The following is a 26,821-nucleotide window of genomic DNA, read 5'->3' as shown; positions in this document are numbered from 1 at the left end:
CGGAGTTGCCAATGCACCTCTGATATGCGTGCAGCAGCAAGTTTGACAGACACAGACGGCCTTGTCTCTGATAATAAGCAGACTACTTAGTTTTGGCTTTATGAGCTCCGCACCGTTCGCTCCAGCCTGCAGTGATGGCGGCTATCAGCTGTGCATCAGCCAGCTGATCGCAGTTGAATGGAGTCTCGGATGAATATTTCTTGTGTTTCCATGTACTTGATTTTTTTTCACTGCTCCGAAAATGTCCGCTCATCAAATTCCATTGGGCGTGTCATGCAATGAAGCCTCACTCGGGATGCAGGGTGCTTGTGATGGGGGCACCACCACTGCCGCGTCGCACCGTGAAGGATGCTACGGAGGTCATTTTCAAGCAGTTCTGCTTTGATCCTCCTGACAGCGTGCATGCAATAAGCATTAATGGGAATGTAAAAAATAATTATCGTGCTATTCTTATCTAGAAGGCAAGTGACCATTACCCAATTTTTCGCCACATAAGTTTGTAGTAATGCAAGGGATTCTGGTCAGTTTTTTTCGAGGCTGTTTGATAGTTTGGACTATGAATACAGTGAAACCTCGTTATAACGAACAGTTAAAAAATCGAAAAATAGTTCGCTCTATCCATAATTTGTAATATAAAATTTCGTAGAAAATCTATGCAAGAGCAGCAAAATTCAATCAGAGAAGGCACAACAACTCGGAGGGTGCCTTCTTGGGTCACGTCCGTTTATTTACGTGCAAAGAACTGCGTTATCGCGGCCTGCTTTTTTGTGTTGATCGCGTTTCGTATCATGCCCTGTTCCACAGTTTGCAAACGCTCAACAAGGGCAAACCCACTGCTCTCAATAGCACTGTAGTGGCGGCGCAGTAAATCCAATGCAGCAAGCGCTTCTTGTGAAGTCGGAATGTTCTCGTCATTTGCACGGTCAGCCTGAGCTTCGTCTGCGGGATGTTCAGAAACTTCCACAGCGATTTCGGCGTCCGTCAGTACAGCCGTGGTTGCCGCGATGTCGTCGCCGCCTACAAAGTCCTCTACAGTCATCGTTGCGGGCATCTCACCTCATCGAGCTCGCGGAGCTCCGCTTCTGCTTCGTCCCCATTGTCACTTGATGCGCGGACCTCTGCTGGAACAAAAGCTGCGTGCCGAAAGCAGTTGGCAATCGTTTCGCCTTTCACGCTGTCCCATGCTGCTTTAATGCTCCCAGCAAGTCGATCAAGTCCTGCTTCATAAGAAGATTCACGAGAAGAGTGTCAATCAGTCTCCTCTTGTAAACTGCCTTTATCTTGAGCTTGGTCTTTAACGTCAGTTCTGCTCTTTTTTTCACGTTCACTGCCATCACAGCACTATGCACACCCGCGCACCACACTCGACACGACGACCGACGTAGCCTCCGCCGAACGCTATGACGGCCACGCCGCTGCTAACACTAAAACCAAAAAACGTGAATGGCGCAAAAACCAAAAGAGCAAGTTGTTTCCTTCCTCCATGCAAAAAGGCAAAAAACATTCGATCGTGCCGCTGCCGCCGCTGCTGAAGCGGCGCTGTCGGCGATTGTGAGATGCAAACGATTTCTTATGGCCTCCGAGATCACCTCCGTGCGCACAAACAGGCGCGCGGGGGTAATCTCGGAGGCCATAAATTTCTTCGGCTGTCAACTTCCAATGCCGTCGTGGCATCTGTGGCGCTGTCAGCGCCTGCGAGGTAATCCTGAACGTTTGTTGCGCCGCATACCACACATGTAGTGCAACGAAGCCTGCCTCCTGCTATTAAAGTGAGGTAGTGCTTGGTGCCGCGAAGTTTGTAATATCTGTTTTATGCCAAACCGCGTTCGCTATGGGAAGGCAAAAATACATGCGTTTGACAAAAATATTTCGGAAGAGTTCGCTATATTCAATAATTCGTTATATGCATGTTCGTTATATCGAGGTTTGACTGTAATTTTAACTTTTTTTTCCTCAGTTTTATGAAGTTAGAATTACCGAGCTTTTACCAGAGTCCTTCAATACTGCGAATAGTCATGAAACTCCCACCGAAGTTTGGTTTGCTGACAAAAGCAGCCGCGAGAGGCACCACTGCCAATTGTGGGGCTGTGAACGGCCAGCCGTTCCGCCGGCATATGGTGTGTTTGCACTTGAAATTCTTGCTTTCCCGCTTCTGCTGTTTTGTCCCGTATTTACAGTCGAGCCCACTTATAACGGCCCCACTTAAGACAAACTTTCGCTTATAACAAACGAGACCGGAGCGACCGCCAAAATATACATTACTTCAATGGCACAAGATCGCACGTATAACGAACGTCCATGAGCGCTGCCGATCGGTTACAGCGAATGGATGGCGTAAACCCGGCGCCCCGATACGAGATAACGATGGGCTCCCATCCCTTTTGGTCTGTTTTCGCAATCCTCCTCGCAAGCGAGCTACCCTTTGCTCGCCGACACGCGCTGCCTACGAGTGTTGGCGCGTGGTGTGGCCTCCAAGGCCACGTTGCCGCCCCTCCTCGCAACTCCACTCCCCTCTCCTCTCGCCGCCCCTCCTCGCAACTCCACTCCCCTCTCCTCTCGCCATTCCCTCGTCTTCGCCTGTCTCCACGGCGCCGGCCGCCGGCATAGTCTTCGAAGTTTCGTCGTTTCGTTTCCTGGCTGTTCCATTGAGCGGCCGTGCCAGGGGCGCGGGGCGCCAGGAGGCAGGCCTCTCCATACGCTAGCGGTTGTACTGTTTGCACGGGCAGACTGAATGCGCAGCGGCGCGCGCCGCTACATTCAGTATGGCGGTGACGGTTCGTGGCCTCCGAGATTTGCGGAGGTAATCTCGGAGGCCATGGGCGGTTGAAAGCAACTACGGTAGGAGCCAACAGGTGGCAGCACTGACGCTCAGGGATGCCTCTCATTGGTCTCCCCGCTGCATACCATGCCCCGCTGTGTGTCCGTTCCGTTCCGTTCCATTCCTTAGGCGCTTGCCTCGCGTGATTGTCGCACGTGTGCACGTGCTCCGTCAGTTGCGGCGCTTTGTTGTCATTTTCGTGTGTGTGGTGTGAGCGCTTCGTCTGTCGGGCCTGAGTCGTATAATTCGGGATGGCGGACGGGAATTGCCTGCCTCCAGCGGTCACGAAACGAAAAGCGCTGGACATGGCAACGAAGCGAGCAATTGTGACGGAACTGTCTCAAGGTGCTAAAAATTGCGAGCTGGTGAAGAAGTACAACGTGTCGAAATCAACCATCTCGACAATTCTGAAGAATAAAGAAAAGATCGCCAGCTCCGACGCCAACACAGCGGACAGAAAGCGCCTGCGGAAGGCCACCTATGCGGACGTAGAGGATGCGCTGCTGAAGTGGTTCGTCGACGCACGGGCTCGCAACATTCCGATAAGTTGACCAATGATGCTGGGCAAAGCCGAAGACTTCGCATTCCTACTAGATTTTCCCGACTTCTGCCCAGGCAATGGCTGGCTACATCGGTTCAAAGTGTGGCATGGGATAGTTTTTAAATCGATTGTCGGTGAGGCGCGTTCGGTAAGTGACCAGGACGTTGCCAATTGGCTTGCAACAAACCGAGCCATTATTGCAAGCTACGCGGAGCAGGATGTGTATAATGCAGATGAAACTGCATTATTTTATCAGATGCTTCCAGACAAGATGCACTCCATGAAAGGGGAGTCATGCGCTGGCGGTAAACACAGTAAAGTGCGCGTTACAGTTCTTCTGTGCCCTAATATGAATGGCAGCGACCGGCGCATGCCGTTTGTAATCGGAAAATCCAAGAAGCCACGTTGCTTTCGGAACCATGTACCCGTGCGCTACAGGCACAATACTAAGTCCTGGATGACATGGGATTTATTCGCAGAGTGGCTGGGCGAGTTTGACCGCGACATGCAGAGGCAAAGCAGGCGCGTGCTGCTGTTGCTCGACAATTGCTTAGCGCACCACGTGCAAACGTCTCTGACTGCAGTGACTGTACTTTTCCTGCCGCCCAATACCACTTCTAAAGTGCAGCCTCTTGATTTGGGCATAATACGCTCCTTTAAGGCATCGTATAGGCGCCGCATTGTGCAGTGCTTGCTCATCGCCGTTGACCGTCCGGCCGCTAACTTGCCGCTCCGAGTTTCATTGTATTCAGCCCTTGAGATGGTGAAGGCGGCCTGGGCGGAGGTGACGACCGCTTGCGTGCGAAACTGTTTCCGCAAGGCCGGCTTCGTCGACGCAGTACCGGACGTCGGGCCTGATGCCTCCGATGATGATTCCGGCGGCGATTTGTGGCAGCGCGTCGTCGACTCCGACATGGGAGGCCCTGGCATTGGTTGGCAGGATTTTATTTCTGCGGATGAAGACGCGGATATTGCGGAACCGTGCACGGATGAAGGCATCGTTTCTGAAGTGTGGACCGAGAGCGACGCGGAAGAATCAGATGAAGATGAAACATCTGAGCCAGCACCCGTAAGCACATCTGTAGCAATGGGCTATATAGAGGGCCTCAGACAACTTGTCTATGCCAAGGGACTCGGCGAAGAGCACGCTAGTGCTTTAAATAAACTGGAGACCGCCCTCATCGCATCTGCACTGCAGAAACAGACGAGCATCACAGACTTTTTGCTAAGAAATAAATTTCGTGTTTTGACCGCCAACTTTTTTTTCTTCTCTTTTTTAGTTTGTGGTCCAGTTACTACGAACTTCGGGATATAACGAACGGACGCCGCGTGACGCTCAGGTTCGTTATAAGCGGGCTCGACTGTATTACTTTGTGGGAAATTGAAGCTGAGGTCCTGTATCGGCTGCACTTGCATAATCGTAGTACAGTTTAAGCTTGTATGAAGAAGGTGCTGTCGGCAGAGGCACGTGCAGATGGCTCCTTACCCATGATTGTCTAGCTCCTGCTGGGAGATTTGTTATGTTTCACACTGAAACATTGCCAAAGGGTGTGGTGGGTTCATTAACCTACAACATGCGAGTGACCGCAAAGCAGGGCACAATAAGGCAAAGGCCGTGTTAGCAGACAGCACTCAATGGATTCGTATTGAACTTGTTGCTCGCCCGGCTTGCTCATATGGTCATCCGACATCAATAGATGTTTCACAGTATGTAATTTCATCTTGCTGCACGTTGACGACTAGGTGTCATAGGATGCTACTGGATGGTTGATAACCAAGTGTCTCAGGCTGTAGCGCGCAAATATGCAAAAATGCCACACTCGTTGCTGTTGTGTGCGGCATTAAGGTGCTGACCAGTGCATTCTACTTCACGATACTTGCACAGCAGAGAACGTTTTCACTTTTGAGCTTATTATTGTACATTTTGGCCAGTTTGACGGCAGTTTGCCAGTTTGACGGCATGATTTGTAACTTGAAAATGCTACGACACGGTTTCGCTAAATTCTCCGATTCCGATCAAATAACACTGTTTTGAAATTCGGCATGCTTAAATACACATTACAGCTTTGTACCGAGGTATTTACTATAGCAATGTAAATTATTTTCCCCAACTTAGCCACCTTTGTCATCGGCGGTGCACATGCGCAAAATAAAAAAGCGGGCTTCCTATACAGAATGAACAATCTATTCACATACTCCCATGTAGTTCGGAAGTGCATACCTGCCAACTTTTCTGAATTTTTCGTAAAATGTACAAATTTTGACGAGTCTTACGATTTTACGCATCTGGCGTGAAATTTTACGGAAAATGTTTTATTTTCGAAAAATAAGTGTGGACACCTATTAACACTATTATGGTACTTTTCTTGGTCACGAGAGGGCAACACATATTCGTGATATCATCATCAGCAGCTGCAAACGTAGTGACTTCTGCCATCTACTCGGGGGGACACAAATCCATATCCAATACTCGATGCTGCCTCCGCCTGGCTAGTGGCTGTAGTATCTGTAGTCTGGCTGGTCAGGCCTCCATGCGGCCTCCGCAAACCTTTGTTCACGTGTTTGGACGACTTGGGCGTTGGCCTCTGTTTTTGTCTGATCTGCGGCTGTATCCGATGCAGTGCGACTTAGGTGTTTTAGCAGTAGCGGTTTCGTGTTGCAGTGGTGGGCTCAAAGCCGCGACAGTACTTCCAAGTATTTTTGAAGTCGTACACGTCAGAATTTTCATGCTTTGTGCCATCTAAGGAAGGAGAGAAGTTTGGATTTTGCACCACGTGTGCCTGTGATAACATTTTACATGGTGGCAAGTCCGACATCAAGATCCACATCGCTTCGAAAAAGAACCAAGGATACACGCGAGCCACGGACAGCCAGCCAAGCCTGACAAGTTTTGTACACAGTGATAGCGACTTTGGTGTGATTCGTGCAGAATGCCATTTCATGGCGTTTTCAGTTGAACACAACAACCCCCCCGGTCGCGAAGGTTTTACGAATTTTGAAATCCTCAGGCTGGCAGGTATGGAAGGGAGGAAAAGAGCTTATGGTTTTACAACGAGACACTTTATTGAGTTGACAAGCGCCAGCAAAGAAATGCACACTCAGCGGCGCCAATAGCAAGAAAGTACTTGGTGCTCAAGAAAGCGCGGGGAAACGACAATAATAACTGATTCTGTCACGGTATTTGAATCCCCCTTCATCTAATTGGCGGCGCGCATGGGGTTTAACATCTTGAAGCAATTCAGGCTATGAGAGATGCCATAGTGGAGGGCTCTGGAAATTTCTACCACCTGGGGTTCTTTAACTTACACTGACATCGCACGCAGCACATGGCCGCCTTGCTTTTCAGAAAACTCCATCAAAAAGCGACCGCCACGACCGGCAGTTGATACCACGACCTTGGGCACAGCAGTCGAGCGCTATAACCACTGCACCACTACGCCAGGGCAGAAGTTGTAAAAAAAAAATTGATAAGAAGTACATGTGAAGTAAGCAAGTAAAGTAAAAGTAAATTTGTAGACACCAGGAGAGCAACGAAATGCAGAACGAGCTCATAACGAACTATGGCACGGAACTCGCATTGTTTTTGCATTTCTGCACGTAAGGAGACCCCTCTGTCAATTTTTTGCCGAGTTGTCCACATTACCAGCTGCTGTATGTAATACCTCTCGTCAGTTTTACTTATGCCTGTTTCACCATTCCTATTTGTCATAATATGCTACTTCAAGCATAGTATATATATTTTTTTTTCTGTGCTGTGTTGTGCAATGTATATTTCCTCCGCTTCCTTCTGCAATTCCTTTGGGTTCTGAGCTTATATAAATGAATAAATATATGCTGTTAATGTTCTGCATCCACTGGGTGGGCATTTAATATGCACAGTCGCTTTCAAGGCATTGATTTTTACCTGAGTGAAAAAAACGTACACGGCATATCAGAAATAATGAAATGAAATATGGTGCCATTTGGAGATGGACGAGGACGTGGTTTTGTCATTGTTGAATATCGTGGGAGCCCTTGTAACATTTTTGGAACTGCTACAGGCATAAATTTTGGGAGCTTTTCAAAGACACAAGTTTCCCATTCCCTTCGAATTTATCGTACTGCGCAATGTCCATAGTGCCTAAATATCTCCTAGTAACACACACGTTTGGGAAGTTAAATCAGAGGTCACAATATTCCTTTTTGGTGGATGGCGCGTCAGGGTGTCCAGCAACCGAGAAAACCGGGAATTGTCAGGGAAATTTCATGCACTGGGAAATATCGGGGAAATGTCAGGGAAACCAATAATTTCGCCAAGTCAGGGAAAATGGCACAATATATTCTGTGGTGCATTTGCATTTTAAGGTGGCGCACAGAGTGTGGTATTCATGCAGACTTTTTTTTTTTAAAGAGCGCGGCCACGCTGGCACTTCCATGTCCAAAATCGCAAACTCGGTACTGGCGTCGCATTCTGCACTGAAGGCGAGGTGAAACTCACGTTGGGCCGCTGACTTCTCTGACAAAACAGATTTTGCGCCGACCACTCAACACAGTGCCGGCTCCGCCGTAGAGTAGTATGCGGTGACGGCGTCAGCTCGAAGTGGACCGTGGTCCGGGATGCGATTCGCGCTGTAATTTCAACCAGCGGTGTCGCCATCGGGCAGCGTGGTTGATGTTTTCTGCACATCTAAAAATTCTGGCATGGGCTGTAACTCAGGTTCCGACGGCACGCTTGTGGCCGGTGTCTTCTGGTTTTTGCTCCGTGTCCGTTTCTTACGGCTTCCAAAGGCTTGTTGCATGCATGGTTACAATCTGCTGTTTCCCGGCATCTCGATTGCAAGGAAAAACTCTGCACAAAGTGGTACATCGAGAAACATGAGCAAAACGCAGATACGCACGAAGAGGCAGTGACGGTGGCAAACGCAAAACAAAGGAAAAAAAAATGACGTGCCGATCATGCCAGCCAATGGGAGACTCGCGTGAGAACTAATCAGAAACCATAAACGGCCTTCGGAAAACCGGCGCACGCACCCAGTCCGCATGAGTGAAGCCCTTTTGAGATGGCGTAAATTCTGAACAAAGAAAACAGTTTCAAACCAAGCCCAAGATGGCGGCGATCGGCCAACTGCAGTGCAACTGCAATTTCGAAGAAATATTCTCTTTTCGGGGGGCATTTTGTGGCTGTCATGACATTTTGAAAGCCGATTTTATCGCACTTCCTGACCGAATTCAGCGTTAATAATTTGATCAAAATAGTTTTCTAGGTCAGTTGGTTCATACTTAGCACATGAAAAGACCAGCGCAAAAAACAGGGACAAAGGAACACAACGACAGAACGGGCGCTGTCCTGTCGTTTCGTGTTCCTTTGTCCCCGTTTTTTGCGCTGGTCTTTTTGTGTGTTAATAATTTGAGTGCAGGTGCTCTAAAGGATAAACGTTACGAAAACGCGTTTTTCTCAAAATAGATTTTTTACCATTTTCGAGGCTCGCGTCTTCCTACTATATTTAAGAATTTTTGCTACTGCAAGTCTTCAACTAATTTTGTTTTCCACTTGATTGCGCATTTATCAGTGATTGAAAATTAGCAACTTAGATGCAGTTTCCTTTAATGGCTGCGTGCACTGCCACTATTATGCACCTACGAGGCACCCAATATACACCCGAATTTTGACCTATCAAATTCGCAATTTTTTGATACGTTGTAGTTTTAAAGAGCTGAGGCTGGCATCAGTGTGCTTTTAATTCTCAGTAAGCTTTTGACATTTTTACTGGCCATTAACACTAATAACAGCCTTTCACTGTTGTAAATTGCACAATATGATTATTAAAAAATTGTTTTTTGTTGGGAATTATTCGTCTATGCTAATTATCGTCAGCAGCTACATTTTTGAGCCTCTTCACTCATCAGGGAGTTTGAACTGGAATAGTCAGGGAAAGCCTGTAAAAGTCAGGGAAAACCTGGAAAAGTCAGGGATTTTGAAAATAATGATTTGCTAGACACCCTGCGCGTATCCATATCTGTCGTAGTTCGGTACCATACATGAAACAAGGAAGTGACACCTTTTCGTCGTCGTTCCCTGAGCTGTAGCGCCAGCCCATCATGCAACAAGCTTACAGCATCGTTCGCAGAACGCAATGGCTTTACGAAAACAAGCGCATTCGCATATTTCGACAAAGCGTTTATAAAACCACTGCGAAGTGAAAACCCTACAAAGCACCCCGCAACACATCACTTTTCACGCAGCTGGCCGCCCGCTCCGCCATCTGCAAAAACATGCCCCTCAATAGATGCCAGTGCCGCCGTGCGGCAGCTCTGGGCAGCGCACCAAGCTCTCCCATAGATTGACGGAGAAGTTTTATGACCATAAAACGGTATTGAAGGACTATATTTTTACTGCAGTGAAGGATGTGCTTCTTCAAGCACATTCTTTAAAACTTTTGTCAGCTTTCCCAATTAGGCACATTGTTGTGGAAGTACATGCCAGAGTTAGGTTGACAGATAATGAAAATCGCGTAGCTTCTGCACAGCAGTTCTTTTTTCTTTATTTCTTTTGAGTCAGGGTGCAAGTAACATCTCGCAGACAGGGAGACAACAGCATTGACGCAGCATGGGTCGTGTGGCTGCGAAAGTCAGCGATGCGGAGTTTTTTTATCACCTGTTCACATCTGTGCATTATATGCAGGCTGTTAAAAATGTCATCATTGAGAAAAATCAGCCTAATAGCTGGTTGTGCTGGGCCAGAAACCTATTGCATACTGAAGGTGTATGAATAATAGAATTTAAACTAGAATTGAATGTAGGTTGTGCACTGCTGAGTAGTGGAGAGGAACAACAAATTTGGAGCAAAATCTATTACGTTAAGAATTTAGTTTATAATATGTACTTGGGCACAAACAAAAAAAAAAAGACACTTTCAATTAACATGCTGTCCTCTTTTCCTGCAGAATGCGGATTATGTGAATCATTGCAGCTGATGTTGTGCAGCTAAAATTCTTGGTTAAAGGAATAAAAACTGGTTTAGATTGGAGATGAAACTAGGGAAGGGCTCATGCTATTTTGTTCAGTCTTTATACAGGTCTTGCTTTGAATATATTTTTTCCACCATCAGCAATAGACTTTTCCAGTAATTCCGCCGCGCCACCGAGCGGCGGCGCAACGCCCCCTGGGAAAGTGGAGCACCGTCACGCTCACGTCTCTCCGACTCTGCTGGTTCTCAGGCAAACTTTTCTCTGTCATTTCAACGTCCTTGCTGCGCTGCTGCTTTCCGCGGTTTTCTTTTACTTACATTGTGCCCACTATTCCTTTGCATCGTGTTGTACTGTTGGGGGTTGCGTAATAAATCCATGGATCATCAGCAGACACGAAAACTTCCGGCGTTCGCCCACTGCAGCTCCCCCTGGCGGTGCGTGCATGCACCGTGCGGAAGCAACCCTTCTCCTCTCCGCTATCTCTGCGCCGACGCGCGCATCTGGAGCCCAGCGGCAGGGGGGTAAAGCTGAGATACAAAAAAGTTCCCACATGTAGTGCCGCCATTATGAAACTCATCACTGTGGCCAGCATAGTTTTTTCTCGCTAAGTAAAGAATGAGCAAAGTTTCAACTGGAGTTTTAAAAACTGCAGTAGATTACGTAGCTTTACAAAATTTTTACGCGTTTTTTCAAATTTTGAAACACTTTTTAGACATTGTTTGGGGCATAAGGAGTTGATGTAGGACAATTGTGAACCATATTCCAGAGGAGGCGCTTTTTGAGTTTTGGTTTGAAAGTTCTATTCTTGAGTGTCGCTTCAGCTTGCAGTTTCAAGATGAAAGCATTTAAAATAAAATAACAAGCTGTTCGTAACAAAGAGCCGCTCGCGCTCTCATGCATCGTGATAGAACTTTTATGTGTTGTATACAAGGCCAAAGCTCCAAAACGATCTGGCATATCGTCTCATGCACGTGTGAGCAAATGCGCCACACTGAACTTACATTTGCAAATTTCATAGCAGGTTTTTCCTTCCACAATGAGAGCCATACCTGGACTATAGATTGCAAGGCGTGTGAACGAAAACATCCCGAGGCAAATGACACCAAGTGAACACAACACTTTTATTCGCCGAATTTCTTACGGGAACAACTGGACTTGTACAGCGCCATGGGTTACAGTTAGACTGAACACGCTGCTGTGCTTACATCATTCTCAACTGTCATTTATGAAAGAACACAGGGCAAATAACCTGAACAGTAAACACACACGCAGTCAACCTTTGACGTTTGCTGTACGGAGCGCTGGCCATCGAGAATAAGCCAGGCAAAGGAGATGCGCGTGTGCTCGACGGACTAAATGCATGCGAAGCGCGTAACAATCATAGGACTAGCTGCCTTAAGGCAACACAGAAGAAGCTTGACTTCTATATGAGATCAAGAAATAGATACGCAATGCAACATACCATTTCAGATGCCCCAGGCGCGACTATTTTGCCATTTGTTTACAGAGTTACTCAACAGCAGCTGTCAGTTAACTGCACTCTGCCATCTTCAACGATCTATGTTGCCAGGAAACCTTGTTCATTGACCACATTTAGCAAGCAAAAGTCATCGGGCAACCATCAAACTGTATGATGATGGTGGCAATCATGCGGTCACCACTCGAATGCATGGGCTTAACAGGCAGCTTTCTCTCTAGAGTTTGTGTCCCAGCAGGAACGGGAGCAGTTCGTTGCCATGGTTATGGCGCATCCACTGTAGCGGCGTGTGCCACGCACGGCGACCTTCACTTTACATGGCGTAGTGAAGCTTTTGTTTCAAAAGCCACGAAAAATTTGCTTAAAGACTAGCAGTTGACCAACAAAGCAATCCGGTGCTTGCTGCATTTTGCAAGGAAGCACCAACAACGCGCACGAAAAGATGCATTACAGCAGAAAGCAGCGGCACAGCACTCCAAAACGTTTGCCAGCAGCCAACTCGGGTGGTTATCGCTCTGTTCTCCCATCATGCTTTGCGTGGATCCGCCAGGGGATGGCGCGGCGCTGCAATTCGTACAAAGGTCTACAGGCATGGTTTGGGTAATGTAGGTGCTTAAGCTTGTGTCACATACTATCATCCACTACACAAGCTGCTCCATCATAGTTATAATGGGGGCGAATTACTTACTCCAAAACAGCAACTATGAACAGCATTTACCTCTGGGGCCATGTTAGCACAGGCATCTATTCTGAGGTGAAATCACTAATCATTTGGGATAAAGAACTGAATTGAATTACTTGGCTCATTATTATCCTAATTTTAATTCAGAACTCGTGTCGGCCCAACCTTGGAAAGAAAAGAAGGCATGGCTTAAAACAACAACAGAAAATACAGACGGTTTAACTCAACCACGGAATATCATGCAGCAGCAGGGTGTTTTGACAAGATCTTGTTTGCTGTGTCTCAATTATTAAACATGTTTTTTTCTGTGTTAATCAGGTGGCCATGCTTCCATACCATACATTGCATGTGCTTCATAGATACGTTCTTCTTAAAGTAATGCTTTTGTTAGCGATGGCGTTGGATACGAATCAAGCTTTGTATGAAAGCTTGAGCGTTGCTGCTGCATACGGCACTCACGCGCCCCGAGTCGAACACAACCAGCATTCCGTTGAACGCATCAGAGTTCACCAGCGTTCGATAATTGGTTCACAGGAAAGCAAAGGCGCAGTATCTGTCACACTTGTTTCTGTGGACACCTGAAGTTTCTCGAAAAAGTCTAAGATCAAATCGGCGTAGATGTTGGATTTTTGTGAGAATGTAGGTAGTAGCGCTGCAGCACTAAAAAAAAAAATAAAAGAGAGGAAGCAAAAGAGACTCTACAGAGAGTAAGTATACAGGGGTGGTAGTGCTGCTCCATTTGCTCCATTCTGCTCCAAACTGCTTTTCCTGCTCCATCCTGCTTCAAAACGCGATATTGCTTCAAAACTGCTCCGATCCGGCTGCCTCAATGTTCTACCATCAAACTTAGCAGAGCAGGGAGTTTTGCTGCACAGGGGGCAATTAACAATATTTCCTCCAAAAATGTGATTCGATGCAATTTGACTGACAGCGAGAGGCATACAGGGCAGTGGCATGCTGCGAGCCCCGTGTACACGCTCTTAGGGCTGCTTTAGTGAAAACAAAGGCAGCACTACGGCAGCGGCTATAATGCACCTCATGCTGAGTTTAAGGGGGGACACGGGTCTTTCGGACCAAAAAATTGTGAGAAAATCACTTTTTAGAAAATGTGATTTGCGAAATCAGTAGCTCTTTATCTACCTATCTGCTAAGTTTTTCATCTCTAGGGTCGGTATTTTAGTCACAATGCCAATTTATATAATCGATGTCGCCCAAATTTGGGTCGAAAACGACCCCCGAAACAACCCTTTTCCGCGAGGCGTAGCTCCCATTTTGTGCGCGGCACCGTAGCCATCTTGGTCTCATTCGAAAGAGCCGCCTTTCGTCTTCAAATTGCCGCCTCTGCTGTTTACATTCGCCCATTGGTCGCATAAAAAATAGCAAAAAAGAAAACGTGGCATTTGCAATCCCATTGGCTTTCGGGGCGCACGTGACGATAAGGCGTCCCCGCATTGGTGGAGCTGGCTGACAGCGTCTGCTCGGCGCGCCCGAGCCGCGGGGAGACGGCGGAGATGTGACGCCGGCCGCGCTTGGTTCCGAACCGCGAGGTGCGTTCATGGCAAGAATTTGTGAAAAAAGTGAAAAAAAAATAGTTGAATAATCATCTCAAGTGATGCCCTGCCCCGGCTGTGCGCACTCAGGCCGACGAAAATCGTGCGCCGAATGATCGTGTGTACGAGCCTGAAGTAGGCCTAGCGTGTTCCCCAGCAAGTAGCGGTCGCACCCGCCGCGACAGTGATAACGCAGGCCGCAGATGAGCAGAAAGATAAGCTCAAAACAGGAAAAGCTTGAACTCGCGCCAACTCCAGCAACGAAGCGGTAGACGGATTGTGTTCGTAACGATGACGGCAGCGCGGCGGACAGTCCGCTTGGCGATGCGGAGTTCACGATCGTCAGATCTAAACAGTTTGCCGAGATTGGCGAAGCGTAAAACATACGGCGGCGATATTGGCATTTAAAAAAGTGAACGGGGATAAGGAATCACCGTCAAACTTATTCTCCAATGCGTAAACTGCGGGACACGTCGTCTTCGTAGAGCTCGCCGCGCGTTTGCGCCGATCGGACCTCGTTCATAGTCCTTAGGGAATTCACTTGCTTCCAGTGCAATGCAGAGCACTGGGAAGCAGCAAACAGCTCCAAATTACATTTCTTTTCCGCAATAAACGTTCCTCACCGCGGTCTTGATGCGAGGACGTAGCAAAACGACGTACGTAAAAAAAAAAAAAAAACGAAAAAGTGACAACTGAATGTGCTGCAACTGCAAATCAAAATGAAAGAGGCGACACTTGGACGTTGGAAAGCAAAGAGACTACATTCCTGGAGGTTTATAGCCATTTTAAATTGTAAACGTGTGCATTGCACCAGTGAATGTCTGAGAGCAGAGAGGAAGCGTGCTTCCTCTGCAGCTTTTCAGACTGCAGCAAAACGGAAGCAGAAGGGCAAACCCAATGCAGATTACTGTCCAGGAGCCTTCTAGGCCACAGTGGCCTGCATTTCTACAGTTTTTGTTTGATTAAATTAGTGTTTGACATTGCAATTCGTTTTTTCCATTTTTCTCAAAATGAAAATTTTGCCTACCCTTCTATTTTGCGGGTGGCATTGTGGCTCTCCTACTCGTTAGATTGTAATGATTTTTTTTTTTACTGGCTCGTGAGTGTTAAAGGAACACAATAAAGCTATTATACAAGGTCTCAACTGCATGAAAAATTTTTAAACATAAGAAGATGTAGAAAGGGGGTGGTTGCACTTGTGAAGCTGAAACTTAAAACTTCCATAACTTTGGCTTGTAGTAAGGCAGGAGCACAAAACTTGTTTTATTGTGTTCCTTAGACATTCAGGAACAGATCCATATGCATTTTAGCAATTTCCCTTCAGTAGATATTTTTACAAGCTTCCCGCAAGTCTGGAACAGCAAAGTTGCTGTAACTACTCAGCAAATTTATGTAGAAGAAAACTAACAACATATTTGAAACCAGCACAAGAATTTACATAAACCCTGCAAATTTCATACTGACAGGACAAATATTAAGAAAATTTTGCTCAAGACCCATGTCCCCCCTTAATAAGTATAAAAGTTTCATAAATTAGGAAAGCATAGACCATAACAAATTTGGAAGTAAATTTTAAATACTAGTCACAACAAGTGATTGGAGGGAAATAATTACAATAAATATTTTGTGCACTTCACATAGCACCTTCTCTGAGCCTTTTTAATTGCCGGTGGTGAGAGAAGTGAGCGAAGCAGTCATGGCTGGTACCTCGAGCAGTTAGGAAAGTTGTCCAACAGCACAGAACAACTCGAGCTTTATGGGTTCAACTACGAAAACAAGCAGGTACTTCACCATCGAGCCTCTTTGTTAGTACCAAGCGTGTCAAGCCTATCTCAGACCAAAGCATACTTGAAGCGTAGGGGGTGACATCACAAAATTGCCATTCACTCGGCATATTCTCAAGAGTGTTAGAAAGCTATATAGGGCCTATTGCCAATGTGCTTAAATTAAAGAAGTTCCAGTGTTGCTCAGATGAAAACAGGAGCCACTGACAGAAGGCTAGGAAGCAAAAGAATCTGGAAGAGGAAAGGCTACCCTTGAGGGTTTGGCTTGGTTTGATTTGTGGGGTTTAACGTCCCAAAGCGACTCAGGCTGTGAGAGACGCCGTAGTGGAGGACTCCGGAAATTTCGACCACCTGGGGTGGTTTAACATGCACTGACATCGCACAGCACACGGCACCTTGCTTTTCGCCTCCACCGAAAAACGGCCGCCAGGCCGGGATTCAATCTCGCGTCCTTGGGAACAGTAGTCGAGCGCCGTAACCACTGCGCCACCCTGGCAGGGCAGAAAGAAAAAAAAGGCTACCCTTAAGTGCAGTCTATCCTTCCTGAAAGTACTGCTTACAAGGGCCTTGGACTTTTTCAGCATAAGCATGGGATCAAAAGGATATACACAAGGAGAGCAGAAATGTGCTGGTCATTGATGTGAACGCCTAACTAGTGGTGGTGCTTGAGCACATCAAAGTGATAGACCACGTTTCAATCATGTCAAAATAGTGAGACTTAGTTTAGTTATGATGTGGAGAAGCAAGCATTTGGTTTGCTGCTAGTCTTTTTCAAATTGTTGCGCAGGTTAGTTGTTTTATTTTAAATATCTGCACATGTTTCAACTGTTTGTCTTGTCAGAGATGCAGGTGTAGTCAGCAAAGCATTGAACGTTGAATAGAAACGAATGAAATTGGGTATTTTTGTATGTCAGAAACAAAAACTTGCAATTATTAAAATTTGATCTTGGAAACATACTCCAAAGCATAATTTGAATGCTCCAAACTTTCAATTTATTGCTCCAAAGCTGTTCCAAATTGGCTATTTTACTGCTCCCCGAGCTGCTCCAAAATGCTCGAGCCTGCTTCCACCCCTGAGTATGGCACAGGGGTGGTCATGCTGGCTTCAAGCTGAATCGGAGTGCTCATTGCATGTTTTTTTTTTTTACCTTTAGCAAGATTTGTCAATTCTCATTGGCAGCACAATTGGCCATGTACCCTGGTTGTGCCATACTTTTGCTGGGGCGACAATGCCAAGCAGTGGCTACCACTTCGATGGTGGGCAGCAGGTTTTGCTCCTTTACACAAGTGACTGGTGGTGGGGCAAAAGCATTTGTGCCAGGGTTTTCATTTTTATCCTGCGCAAGAGTTTACATCTCGCTCTCACCAGCAGCCATACAGCAGCATGGAAAATTGGTATGGTGTGGTAGCCAGGAGGTCAGCACATGTTCACACCTTACACCCGTCAACAGCGCGCCCGAAAGAGCAGTGTGGATGGTTGCAGCTCTCTATTAACTGTCCTGTACTCATGTCAGCTGTCGCTGAGATGGTGAAAATGGTGATAGCTTTTGCTTTAACGTTCCATGTTTCACTTGACATGGCTGTAAGCCACCCTAGCTGGCGCATGAACTGCCGCCGTTGCATGACAGTGGTGCTGTGTGGAAAAGGCAACCTTACTGGCACTTTCTTTTTTTTTTTTTCTGACCTTCAGAATTTTTGCAAGTGCTGTTGAAGTGATGCTGACTCTTCTTTTGGTAGCCCCTTCAACGACTAAATTTGGTGTGTTTTTGAAAAAAAACAACAACATTTATATTACGAATTTTTGCCATAATGAAGTAGCTATTTTATGGTTTTCTACATGTTTGCTGGTATGAGGTACGACTGTACATAGTGGCTGTGAGATATTAATAAACCAGCAGATGCCATTCTTCTTGTATATGACAAGGTTTTCTGAATATGAGAACATGTCTCTTGCATTGTAGTGATTATGCATGTTTTTTTTTTTTTGTTTTTTTTTATGCAGGGTGTGCTGCTGTCGTCTCACTGCTTGGAGGCCAACACGGAAGCCATGTTCTCTCTGTGGAAAGAGCTTTTCTTGAGGCGAGTCTTCTTGTCTGTAGCAGCTGTCTGTTTAGGCCATAGTGAGCTTGCTAAAGTGAGTCATTTCACTGGAAAGGCTGTTGAGGCATTCCGTTCACAGTAATTATTTAGCGCATTAGCATAGAGCAATGGAAACTCCTTTTTACTTGTTGATTTCACCCCGTGTTTGGCCTTCCCATTTAGCTGCACCTCATGGGTATTCCTTGGAAATAGTACATGCTACTTCTCTTTTATTTTTTATTACTTTTTTTCATGTAGTGGAGCCAAGTTTCCAGCTCTGCTTTTTTGCTCTTCATGCCAATAGTCAGACCTCTGCGTACATTGTGCCTAAACCTGTTCCTGTCTTTGTAGACATTGCAGATGAAGGGCATTGCCGCTGTGACAGCAGAGTCATAAACACGGTGGCAGAATATGATAGGTGGCTGAACAAAGGTGACCTACATGGGGAAATATGGTTCATGTTTTATGGCATCCTTAGTAGGTGGCACCACTGAAGAAAGCGGCCCTCATTAACATGGTCGTGAATGTGTGTAATCTGGCCAATGCCAATAAAGCACATGAATTCAATTGCTCTGCGCATCGAAAGTGCAATGTCTAGTCGGACTTTAAGCTTATAGGCACTAAATAAACTTGTGCTGTGTGTCCATGCATACAGTGTGAGCATTTTTCTGACCCTGCCCTTCTGACTCATGTATGTCAGTCAGAATAAATTGAGCATGGTACGATTAGAAGATTGGTTTTTGATCTTTATGAGTTTTAACGTCCCAAAGCAGCTCAGGCTATGAGTGACGCTGTTGTGGAGGGCTCTGGAAATTTCGATCTGGTGTTCTTTATCGTGCACTGACATTGTACAGCACTCGGGTGCTTTGCTTTTCGCCTCCATCCCGCGGCCGGGATGCAATTCGATGCTCATTGCGGCTTCATCTCTGCGGTAGTGCAAATAAATATAAATAAATTGTGGAAGGTTGGCAATTTTTTGTTACATCCAGGCTTTTGTTATAGTATGCTGTTTTCGCGTGAAGTCTCGAAAGTAGAATACACAATGAGAGCCAAATAAAATAAGTAAAAGCAGGGAAAATCATCTTGAAAGTGTTTACTGTGAATCTCCATTACTTGATGTTATAGAAGTGGTGAAATGTTTTGCGATCCTGCTGAGGACACGGTGTGACTGTGGCTGATGTGACGTGTCTTCTGCACAACAAGAGGGGGGTGGTGCCAAGTAGATGCGTTGCTTATGCTGGAACACAGCTCATTGTATCAACTGTAGTCACTTGTTGCGATCATAGTGGCATTGGAGAGCTGAAAAATCTCCTAATAGTACCAGTATGGTGATGAGTGGTATCACATGTGGTACTATAGTAGCAAGATAAAAAGCACTTGAAAAATGGCAGCTGCCATTTGTTGGCCGTGGTACGCGGTGTGTGTGTCACTCTCCCCTGAACAGTAAACAGAATCAGTTATTGATATTTGACTATACCAAACTAACCAGAGGTATAGAAATTCTTGAGCTTATGATCTGATCTGATGGTTAGCTCTTTATTTAGGTAACCAGAAAGGCCTTAACAGGAGACTACTTCCTGTCATGGAGGCAGTTACTGCAGACTTGAGTTGTATTCAACTATAGTGTAGCACCGAGTAGTACCAGCTGAGAACTTCCTTACTTATAATTTCACTTCATCTTGGGAGATTCTTCTAACACACTATCCAGTGTGGTACCCAGTACTCCTAGCGCCATGGTAATTATACACGGCAAATATTGGCAAGAGCAGGTCTTCAACAGGCTGCTCTATCATGTAATATACATGCGTTATATTTGACCTGCTATATAGCTTTTTTTTTTTTTTTCGATGTATTCAGTCAGTTCAATAACGAAGCAAGTTTCTTTATTTTTGGCCACAGCTTTGGATTACCTTAAGGTAGAGCACAAAAAAATAAATCGATATAAGCCTAACAGTTCCTTCCTCAAATGCTTTTCAGAAATATATTTTGTTATTGTCCTTTGAGATAGATGAACGCAGAGTTTACTCACCATTCACCTTTTGAGCTGAAGTGGCTAAAAGATCCGTGACATAAAAGCTGTATGGTATTGTGCAGCGGTGCGCAAAACACTTCTTTTGCTTCAAAAGTAAAAACAGCAGCCACGGAAAAACTTGTGCGAAAAAAAGCTGAAAAGCCTGCTCTATGACAACTCTGAACAGCGCTATCCTTGGCCATCTTTACTACTATCCAACTGTCGGCGAGTGGCCAAACCATGCACAATAATTGGGCCACGCCCGCACCATGTCCAAGGTATGCCGTTTCATGGTTTAAAGAGATAAGTAATACAACGAACACAGATTGGATGGAGTGGTCCTCTGTGTCTCTTTTAGGTAACATGTGTAGTGTTAATGGCACAAACTTATGCAACAGCTGAATTCCTTCGGTGGAATACTTTAACGTTTACAATAACTGGATTTTGGATTTCTAGCATTATATGTCATTGATGCTAATGAGAGGCTGTCTTAGGTCCGCATCTGTGGATAAGGTAAACCGTTATATACAAACTACCCTGTATTTTTAAGCAGTTTCCTGCCCTTTCTTTCAAAGGCTGTGCTGCAGACGGGAAAATGAATAATGAAGGGTCTCAAATATAGGCACTGCATTGCAGTCAGAGCTTAGGTCTGGGACACCAGTCCGAAAAAGCTAAAATAAGCTTGAGTTAAAGTAAACAAAAAATGAATGAAATGAACAGGCGTGGGGCATACGTCACCAAAGGTGTTAAGAACCAACTGAAGAAGGTAGAGCACTGAGGGCAGAAGTTGAAGGGGCGATTCGTTCACATTTTTCACAACAGCCCCAGGCATTTCTATTCCTTCAGCAGTTACAAATATGATGCAGATATTAGCATGATAGGTGGAAAAGTCGAACAGAAAACAGACTTCCAGTGCTCTAGGGTGCCGAGTGGGCTCGCTACTCCTAGGCCGTGAAGGCACGTTTGTACGGCGTGGTTCGTTTGTATGCGCAAGAGCTGTTAACGCCAGAATCCTGCGAGCAACTTACAATGGCAGTGGATGATCACTGTTTGTCTCCTTTCTCTTTTGCTATGTCCTATTACGTTTTGCTGCTTTTGATCATTGTTTTTGAGCGCGGCATGTAGTGCCATGCAATATGGCATTCCTGATATGAAAGTGTGGACTGTTGCATTTGCCACATAGATGTGCCGGTGATGCCCACTGTGATTACTTGTTGTTATTGTATAAATTCCCGTCATGTCAGTTAGTGTTTTATCGTCATGAAACTTTTATGTTGTGTGGCCAAATTTCCAGTAACTTGGCACTAGCCAGCAGATGACAGGCGTAATTTTCAGATACATGTACTTCAATGGGGGCGGTGGGAGGGAATGGAAGAACTTCATAAAATTGAGGAATTCGCTACATGGAGGTTTGTTACATCCAGGTGTTACAGTAGTTGCTGGATTTGTATTTGTTGTGAATGAACCTTATTGCCTTTCCTTGTAGAGTTTTCAGTTCTTACGTATATTGGTGACCTGCATGTACAGAATAATGTTGGTATTTTGCAGTACAGATTCAGAAGGTGGCATGTAAGCGCAGGGCCTTATGAAAATGGATTAGTGATATTTGTTAATAAAAACTGCATAGAACTGCTGTCTCAGAACTGGGTGTTAAAGCTATGTAGGGTATGTTCATCAAGTGTACAGTGTATGCTCATAGTGTGAACATGCGAGCAGGTGGTAGCTCTCTTCAAAGCGCCATTGCGTCCGACATGGCTACTTGTCAAAGCTAAGTTGCACCCAAATGCAGTGCTTCACATGGTCTGCAACTGGGCTTCTGTGTGCGCCCAGTCTGACGCAATGGCGCTTTAAAGAGAGGTAGCACCTGCTCGCACGTTCGCACTAAAGGCGCGTATATAACCTGATGTGTTCCACGCGCGCAAGCGTCGCTCGCGGTCAGTCACGCTACGCCGGTTTCGCTACGCCAGACGAAATATATCCCCTTTATACTTCAGCGCTGCGCGCCGTCAGCGGCTCTCTTCGGAGCATGCGCAGAAAGATTGCCGACCGCGGGCCGTCTGCATCCCGTTCGCAGCCTCAACCGTTCGTGGATAAAGTGACCTCGGAGCTTCTTCCACAACTTAGAGCATTCTTCAACCACAGATAGAAACGACAGACAAAAAAAAAAGAAGATAAAAGTTACGGTATAACGGTGCGTGCAGCAAGTGGGAAACTCGCTTCGGCCGGCAAGCATACAAAGGAAACCGAACACATCAGCAGCGAACAGCTCACCTGTCAAGAGACCGCAGCTCCGCCTTATTTGTTCACACGCATTCTATTTGCGCTGCTGGACTGTAAAAGTAGTGAAAGAAAAGACTGCTCACACAACTAAAATACGAAAAAGAGCAATGGCTGTATTGAAAATTAACCTACTCGATTACAAATACACTTCTTCGTTTCGCACACGCACTTCGCACATTTCTTCACGCGCCCGCTCTCATTGTCAACGCACTGCGCACTGCTGCTCGGTATCCCGTGATCGCACTCTCGCACCAAAACATGGACGCTGTATTTGCTGCGCACTAGGCCCATTCCAAACGAAAACACACAACCAAAACAAGGTAAACACGGACGGATGACACGGCATCAGCCACCGCGGCGCCGACTGGTCGGAGGCACGCTGCAGGTGGCGGTTGTCAGTTTACGTCGCACTCACTGGACACTCACGTGTGGTTCAAGGTTCACACAGCCGCCGCCCTGGCGGGAATTCCTGGCGCAATAAGTCAGCTGCTGGCTTCGATAAACCTCTCCACCAAGCTAACCAAGCTGTCCAAAACAAGTTCAATTCACGTTGCTTACGCGGCCGTCCGCCATCTTTCTCTGCGCGATGCATTGTGGGTCGACGCGGTCGGCGGCGCCGACGCTCGAATGGAACAGAAGCCATCTCTGCACCAGGACCGTCGGGGAGCGCTGACCGCCGCCGGTTACGTTGGGCGCTGGAGCTTGCAGAACTATCGACGGAGTGTTTCGCCAGCGTAACGCAGCGCGTGCGAGCGCACGCGCAACCGTGCGTTGCGTCGGACTATATTCGCTATAGCGGATGACCCAGTACATTGTGGTCATGAGCTTAGAATGCTTTATGCTTCAGTTCAGTTAAAGCATCAGTTGATCCTGCCCCTCCCTTTATTTCTCCACTAGGTTGTTTCAGAATGCTCAAAGAAGTTGTGAAATTTAAGTCGGCGAGCACCTGTGGTTATTAACCCTTTAACCGCCAACCCCGAGCTGTACTCGTCATGGCAGATTGTACCAAAATCGCCGATGACTTGTTACACTCGTCCAGCCCGATATTGCGGTGCTGCCATCTCGAAAAACGAGTTAGGGTCGTCAATTGCATTAGTTGCAATTTTGAACACTAGAGGGAGTTAGTCAACTATATAAAGAAAATATATTTTGCGCCTTTGGCGCCTAATTGAACGCTCAAAAGAGTCATTTCACAATGTGCATGCACTGTGGGAAAGCCACCCTTGTTAAGGTTTTTTTTTTTTTTTAGTGTTAATTTTAACCTCAAACCATCGATGTAATATATCTTCAGAACTATAATTACTTGGAGAAAATTATGGTCACTTAAAAAAAAAACTGCCGATTATGAAATAAATACGCCGTACTATTTCAGTGCGTTCTACCCATTACTATGGCTGCACTGTGAGAAAGCCACCCTCGTGAACAGTTTTTTTTTTTTAACTTTTAGTGTTAATTTTAACCACAAACCATCGAAGTAATATATTTTTTTAACCATAATTACACGGAGAAAATTATGGTCACTTAAAAAATTGGCGATTTTGGTACGTTTTTCGGAAAATAAATTGGTGGTTAAAGGGTTCCGGTCTAGTGAAGTGCCTTGGACCACTTGCATTAGTCATGTTGTGGTTGATAACTCATAATATTTGGAGGTGCACGTTTCTTCTTTTGTCTTAAAAGCTGCTGTGTACTGTCTGTACAGGTTGAAGCTGGAAGATGATGAGCGCTTGACGCAGCTTGTTCAGATGTGTGCAGCTGGCTTGGCACAAACGCTGGCAGATTCGGGCCACCAGTATGCCATGGCCCAAGCCGAGAGCTACCTGAATGCCTGCGCCCAGCTCCAAGAAGAGTTCACTGGCATATCTCATGTGAGCTTTTGTTTCTTTTGTTTCAAAATGCCCTTTTGGTTTTTATTCGGGTGGGGTCATCTGCAGCCCTGAATGAATTTATGCAGTCTTAGAGGTTAGGAACAGTAACTTAAGCTGTGTATTTTTATGCGAGGTGGCTCTAAACCTGATGCATCCACCTCGTAGCCTCTTTCACAAGCGGGAAGTACTTTTTCATTGAATCTATGAAACTCTGCTGGCAGTAAGATGCCCTTTTGCGAGCGTTCCTCTGAAAGACTTCTTGCAGTGTAAAATATTCGCTTATGTTGCTTCGTCAGGAAAACTTTTTATCCCATTTGATCAAGGAATGTGTTCTTTATTCGCAGATAACTCAGATGAAAACATTGGCTGAAGCACCTAGCCTCAAGTTTTTGCTACCACAGTTGAGAGCCTTGGCTGATGCTTTGCTTAAAAAAGATTCCATCAGGTAAGTATCACCCAAAACTCACTCAGTGTACAGGCTTAAAATATTTGTTTACAGCAGTAAGTAGTTAGGGGTTTCTAGCAGAATATTGAAACGTTTCTAAAATGATAGAATTGCTATATATTCTTTGCTGAATTGCCGTAAAATTTTGAGCAAGTGCTTCCACTCAAGCAAGTGCTTCCCCCTAGCTTCGCTGCTTTCACTTTTCTGTGCCACTCTAGGAAAGCGCCTCCTCTCCCATGCTGTACCTTCCCACTACCTGTCCTTAGCATGCACCGCACCCAGGGTACACTCCCAGCTCCATCCATTCTAAGCATCCAACCCAGTTTCAACTATCAAAAACATAGCAAACGAAAATGGCATCCATACTGTCGAGACATCCGATGCCCATGAGCCAGAGAGCAGATGGCTGCTTTCTAGGCAGGAGCTGGTGCTGGGATGAGATAAGACAATTGCCAGCATAGTTAAATCGCGCACTGATCAGTTGGCATTAGCGGCGGCGGTGTAGCGAGAACACTCGGTGATGAAGCGCCGACGTCTCGGTTCACACTTTTAAGTTCGATCAGCCCGATTTAAGATAAATAAACATCTGTGTGTATTGCACTCAATATTTTTTCTTTGGCGGGAAAATTTTGGCATTGCCATCTTGAATTTAAGTGATGCTCCACGGTAGCGACCCCCTCCACTTTTCCCGTAATTTCAGTGCATGATAGGGAAGGTACTTGCTCCGAATTTTATGGTATGCCAAGGACAAGCCTCTTTGCAGGCTTACTCTAAAATGTTACTTTATCTAAGAGTGTGCAAACATGTGAAATCTTTCTAATACTAGTGATTCAATTATTCTCTTCATTGGGCCAAATAAATAGTGCACCTTCAAAATTTTTCAAAACTAATTGAATACAATGTCAAGTTTCAAATAGCTTTCGAATAATAAGCCAAAAGTTAGAAGTGGGCATTTCATAGTTTTTTTCTTTTTATGGCTGTTTGAAAAACGGGGCCAGTGTGCGGTCACAGTGTATCTGTACATTGAGTGGTCCCTTCATGTGATGACGTTATATATATGCGGTCGGCAAAACTCAGTGACCTGGCTGGATTCAGCCATCTTTCACAAAATCTGCCTTTGTTCACAATATTGGAGGCTATGGCTCATCACCCTTGTCAACCAAGGCTGACAGTTGGGCAAGTTGGAACTGAATTGTTTCAAAAACCAGCCTCCGTTTTGCTTGCTTTGGGTTTTTGGCTGGTTTTTATTAATGGATAACTGCCGTCCTTCTCATCAATGTGAGATGTAGCACTAGTTTGTTGTTCCCATCAGTAGCAAAAGGTGAATTTCAGGTGCACAGAATATGACCTTTTGTGCATTATTATGTGTTGCTTCATTTGTCATCGTCTTCTTTTGCACGAGTAAGTACTTAATGAAATGAAGCAACCCACTGAAATGAAAGCACTAATATAATGTGATGGTCACAGACTTAACATACTAAATTGTTTTTTGTGTCCTGTAGAGTAAAATAGCATTACGATGAAATAAAGGAGCTCCTCATGTCCAGAATGAGTTGGATAGGACCTTTTCCGTCTTTAATGCAAAGAGGGTGATGCAATGATCAAACTGAGTTGCTTGGCAAGGTATCATTATTTCTTTTCTAAACTGCTTGCATAGCCTGATTGAGTAGGCACATTGTCAAGTTCCTTTCTTTGAATGAGATTGAAGAATTGCTTCAATTGATCTTGTGGCTAATTTCACGAGCATGACCCGCAAGTTCGCTTGTGGCGTGCTGGCTGTTTTCGCCGTCACATTGATGCTGCTTATGCGTTGACTATGGCAAGTGACTGGTTATTCATACTACTGAGTTATCATGTCTGACCAGACGGTTTTTCATTGAACTCTTGACTGTGAGATGAGTGTCGATTCTCTTGACCACTGCCACTAGCGCTTCACTGTGTCACATGTGAATACAGTTAAAGCTCGATTTAACGAAGTTGATGGGAGTCGTGAAATATTTCGATAAATCGGGAACTTAGATGAATCCAAGCCGCGCCAACACAAACTATTCGGAAACACGGCGTTGTCGCCTGCGAACAGCTGTCACCAACTCGCTCTCCGACAACTTGTTGCTCGTAGCATGGCGCTCGGCTACTGTGCCCAAGAATGCGAGATCATATCCCGGCCTCGGCGGCCGCTTTTCGGTGGAGGCGAAAAGCAAGGCGCCCGTGTGCTATGCGATGTCGATGCATGTTAAAGTACTTCACGTGGTCGAAATTTCCGGAGCCCTCCACTACGGCATCTCTCATAGCCTGAGTCGCTTTGGGACGTTAAACCCCACAAACCAAACCAGATGCAATGG

The 26,821-nt window shown here is 45.7% G+C and overlaps 1 protein-coding gene across 1 annotated transcript in view; it reads left to right on the top strand.

Moving 5' to 3' along the window:
* The window catches only part of LOC146182820 (presequence protease, mitochondrial), a 187,102-nt gene that overhangs the window by 64,777 nt on the left and 95,504 nt on the right, over positions 1 to 26,821 (top strand). Inside the window, exons 18-20 of the mRNA XM_084608927.1 lie at positions 17,802 to 17,878; positions 23,869 to 24,034; positions 24,379 to 24,479. Coding sequence (XP_084465053.1) covers positions 17,802 to 17,878; positions 23,869 to 24,034; positions 24,379 to 24,479 — 344 coding nt within the window. The remainder of the gene's footprint in view (positions 1 to 17,801; positions 17,879 to 23,868; positions 24,035 to 24,378; positions 24,480 to 26,821) is intronic.

The sequence above is a fragment of the Amblyomma maculatum genome, chromosome 7 (genome assembly GCF_055883805.1).
Source record: "Amblyomma maculatum isolate TAMU_Amacu chromosome 7, ASM5588380v1, whole genome shotgun sequence".
In the NCBI taxonomy this organism is placed as follows: Eukaryota; Metazoa; Arthropoda; class Arachnida; order Ixodida; family Ixodidae; genus Amblyomma; species Amblyomma maculatum.
Note: the sequence above shows the minus strand (reverse complement) of the source record. Positions and strands in the feature narration are given on the sequence as shown.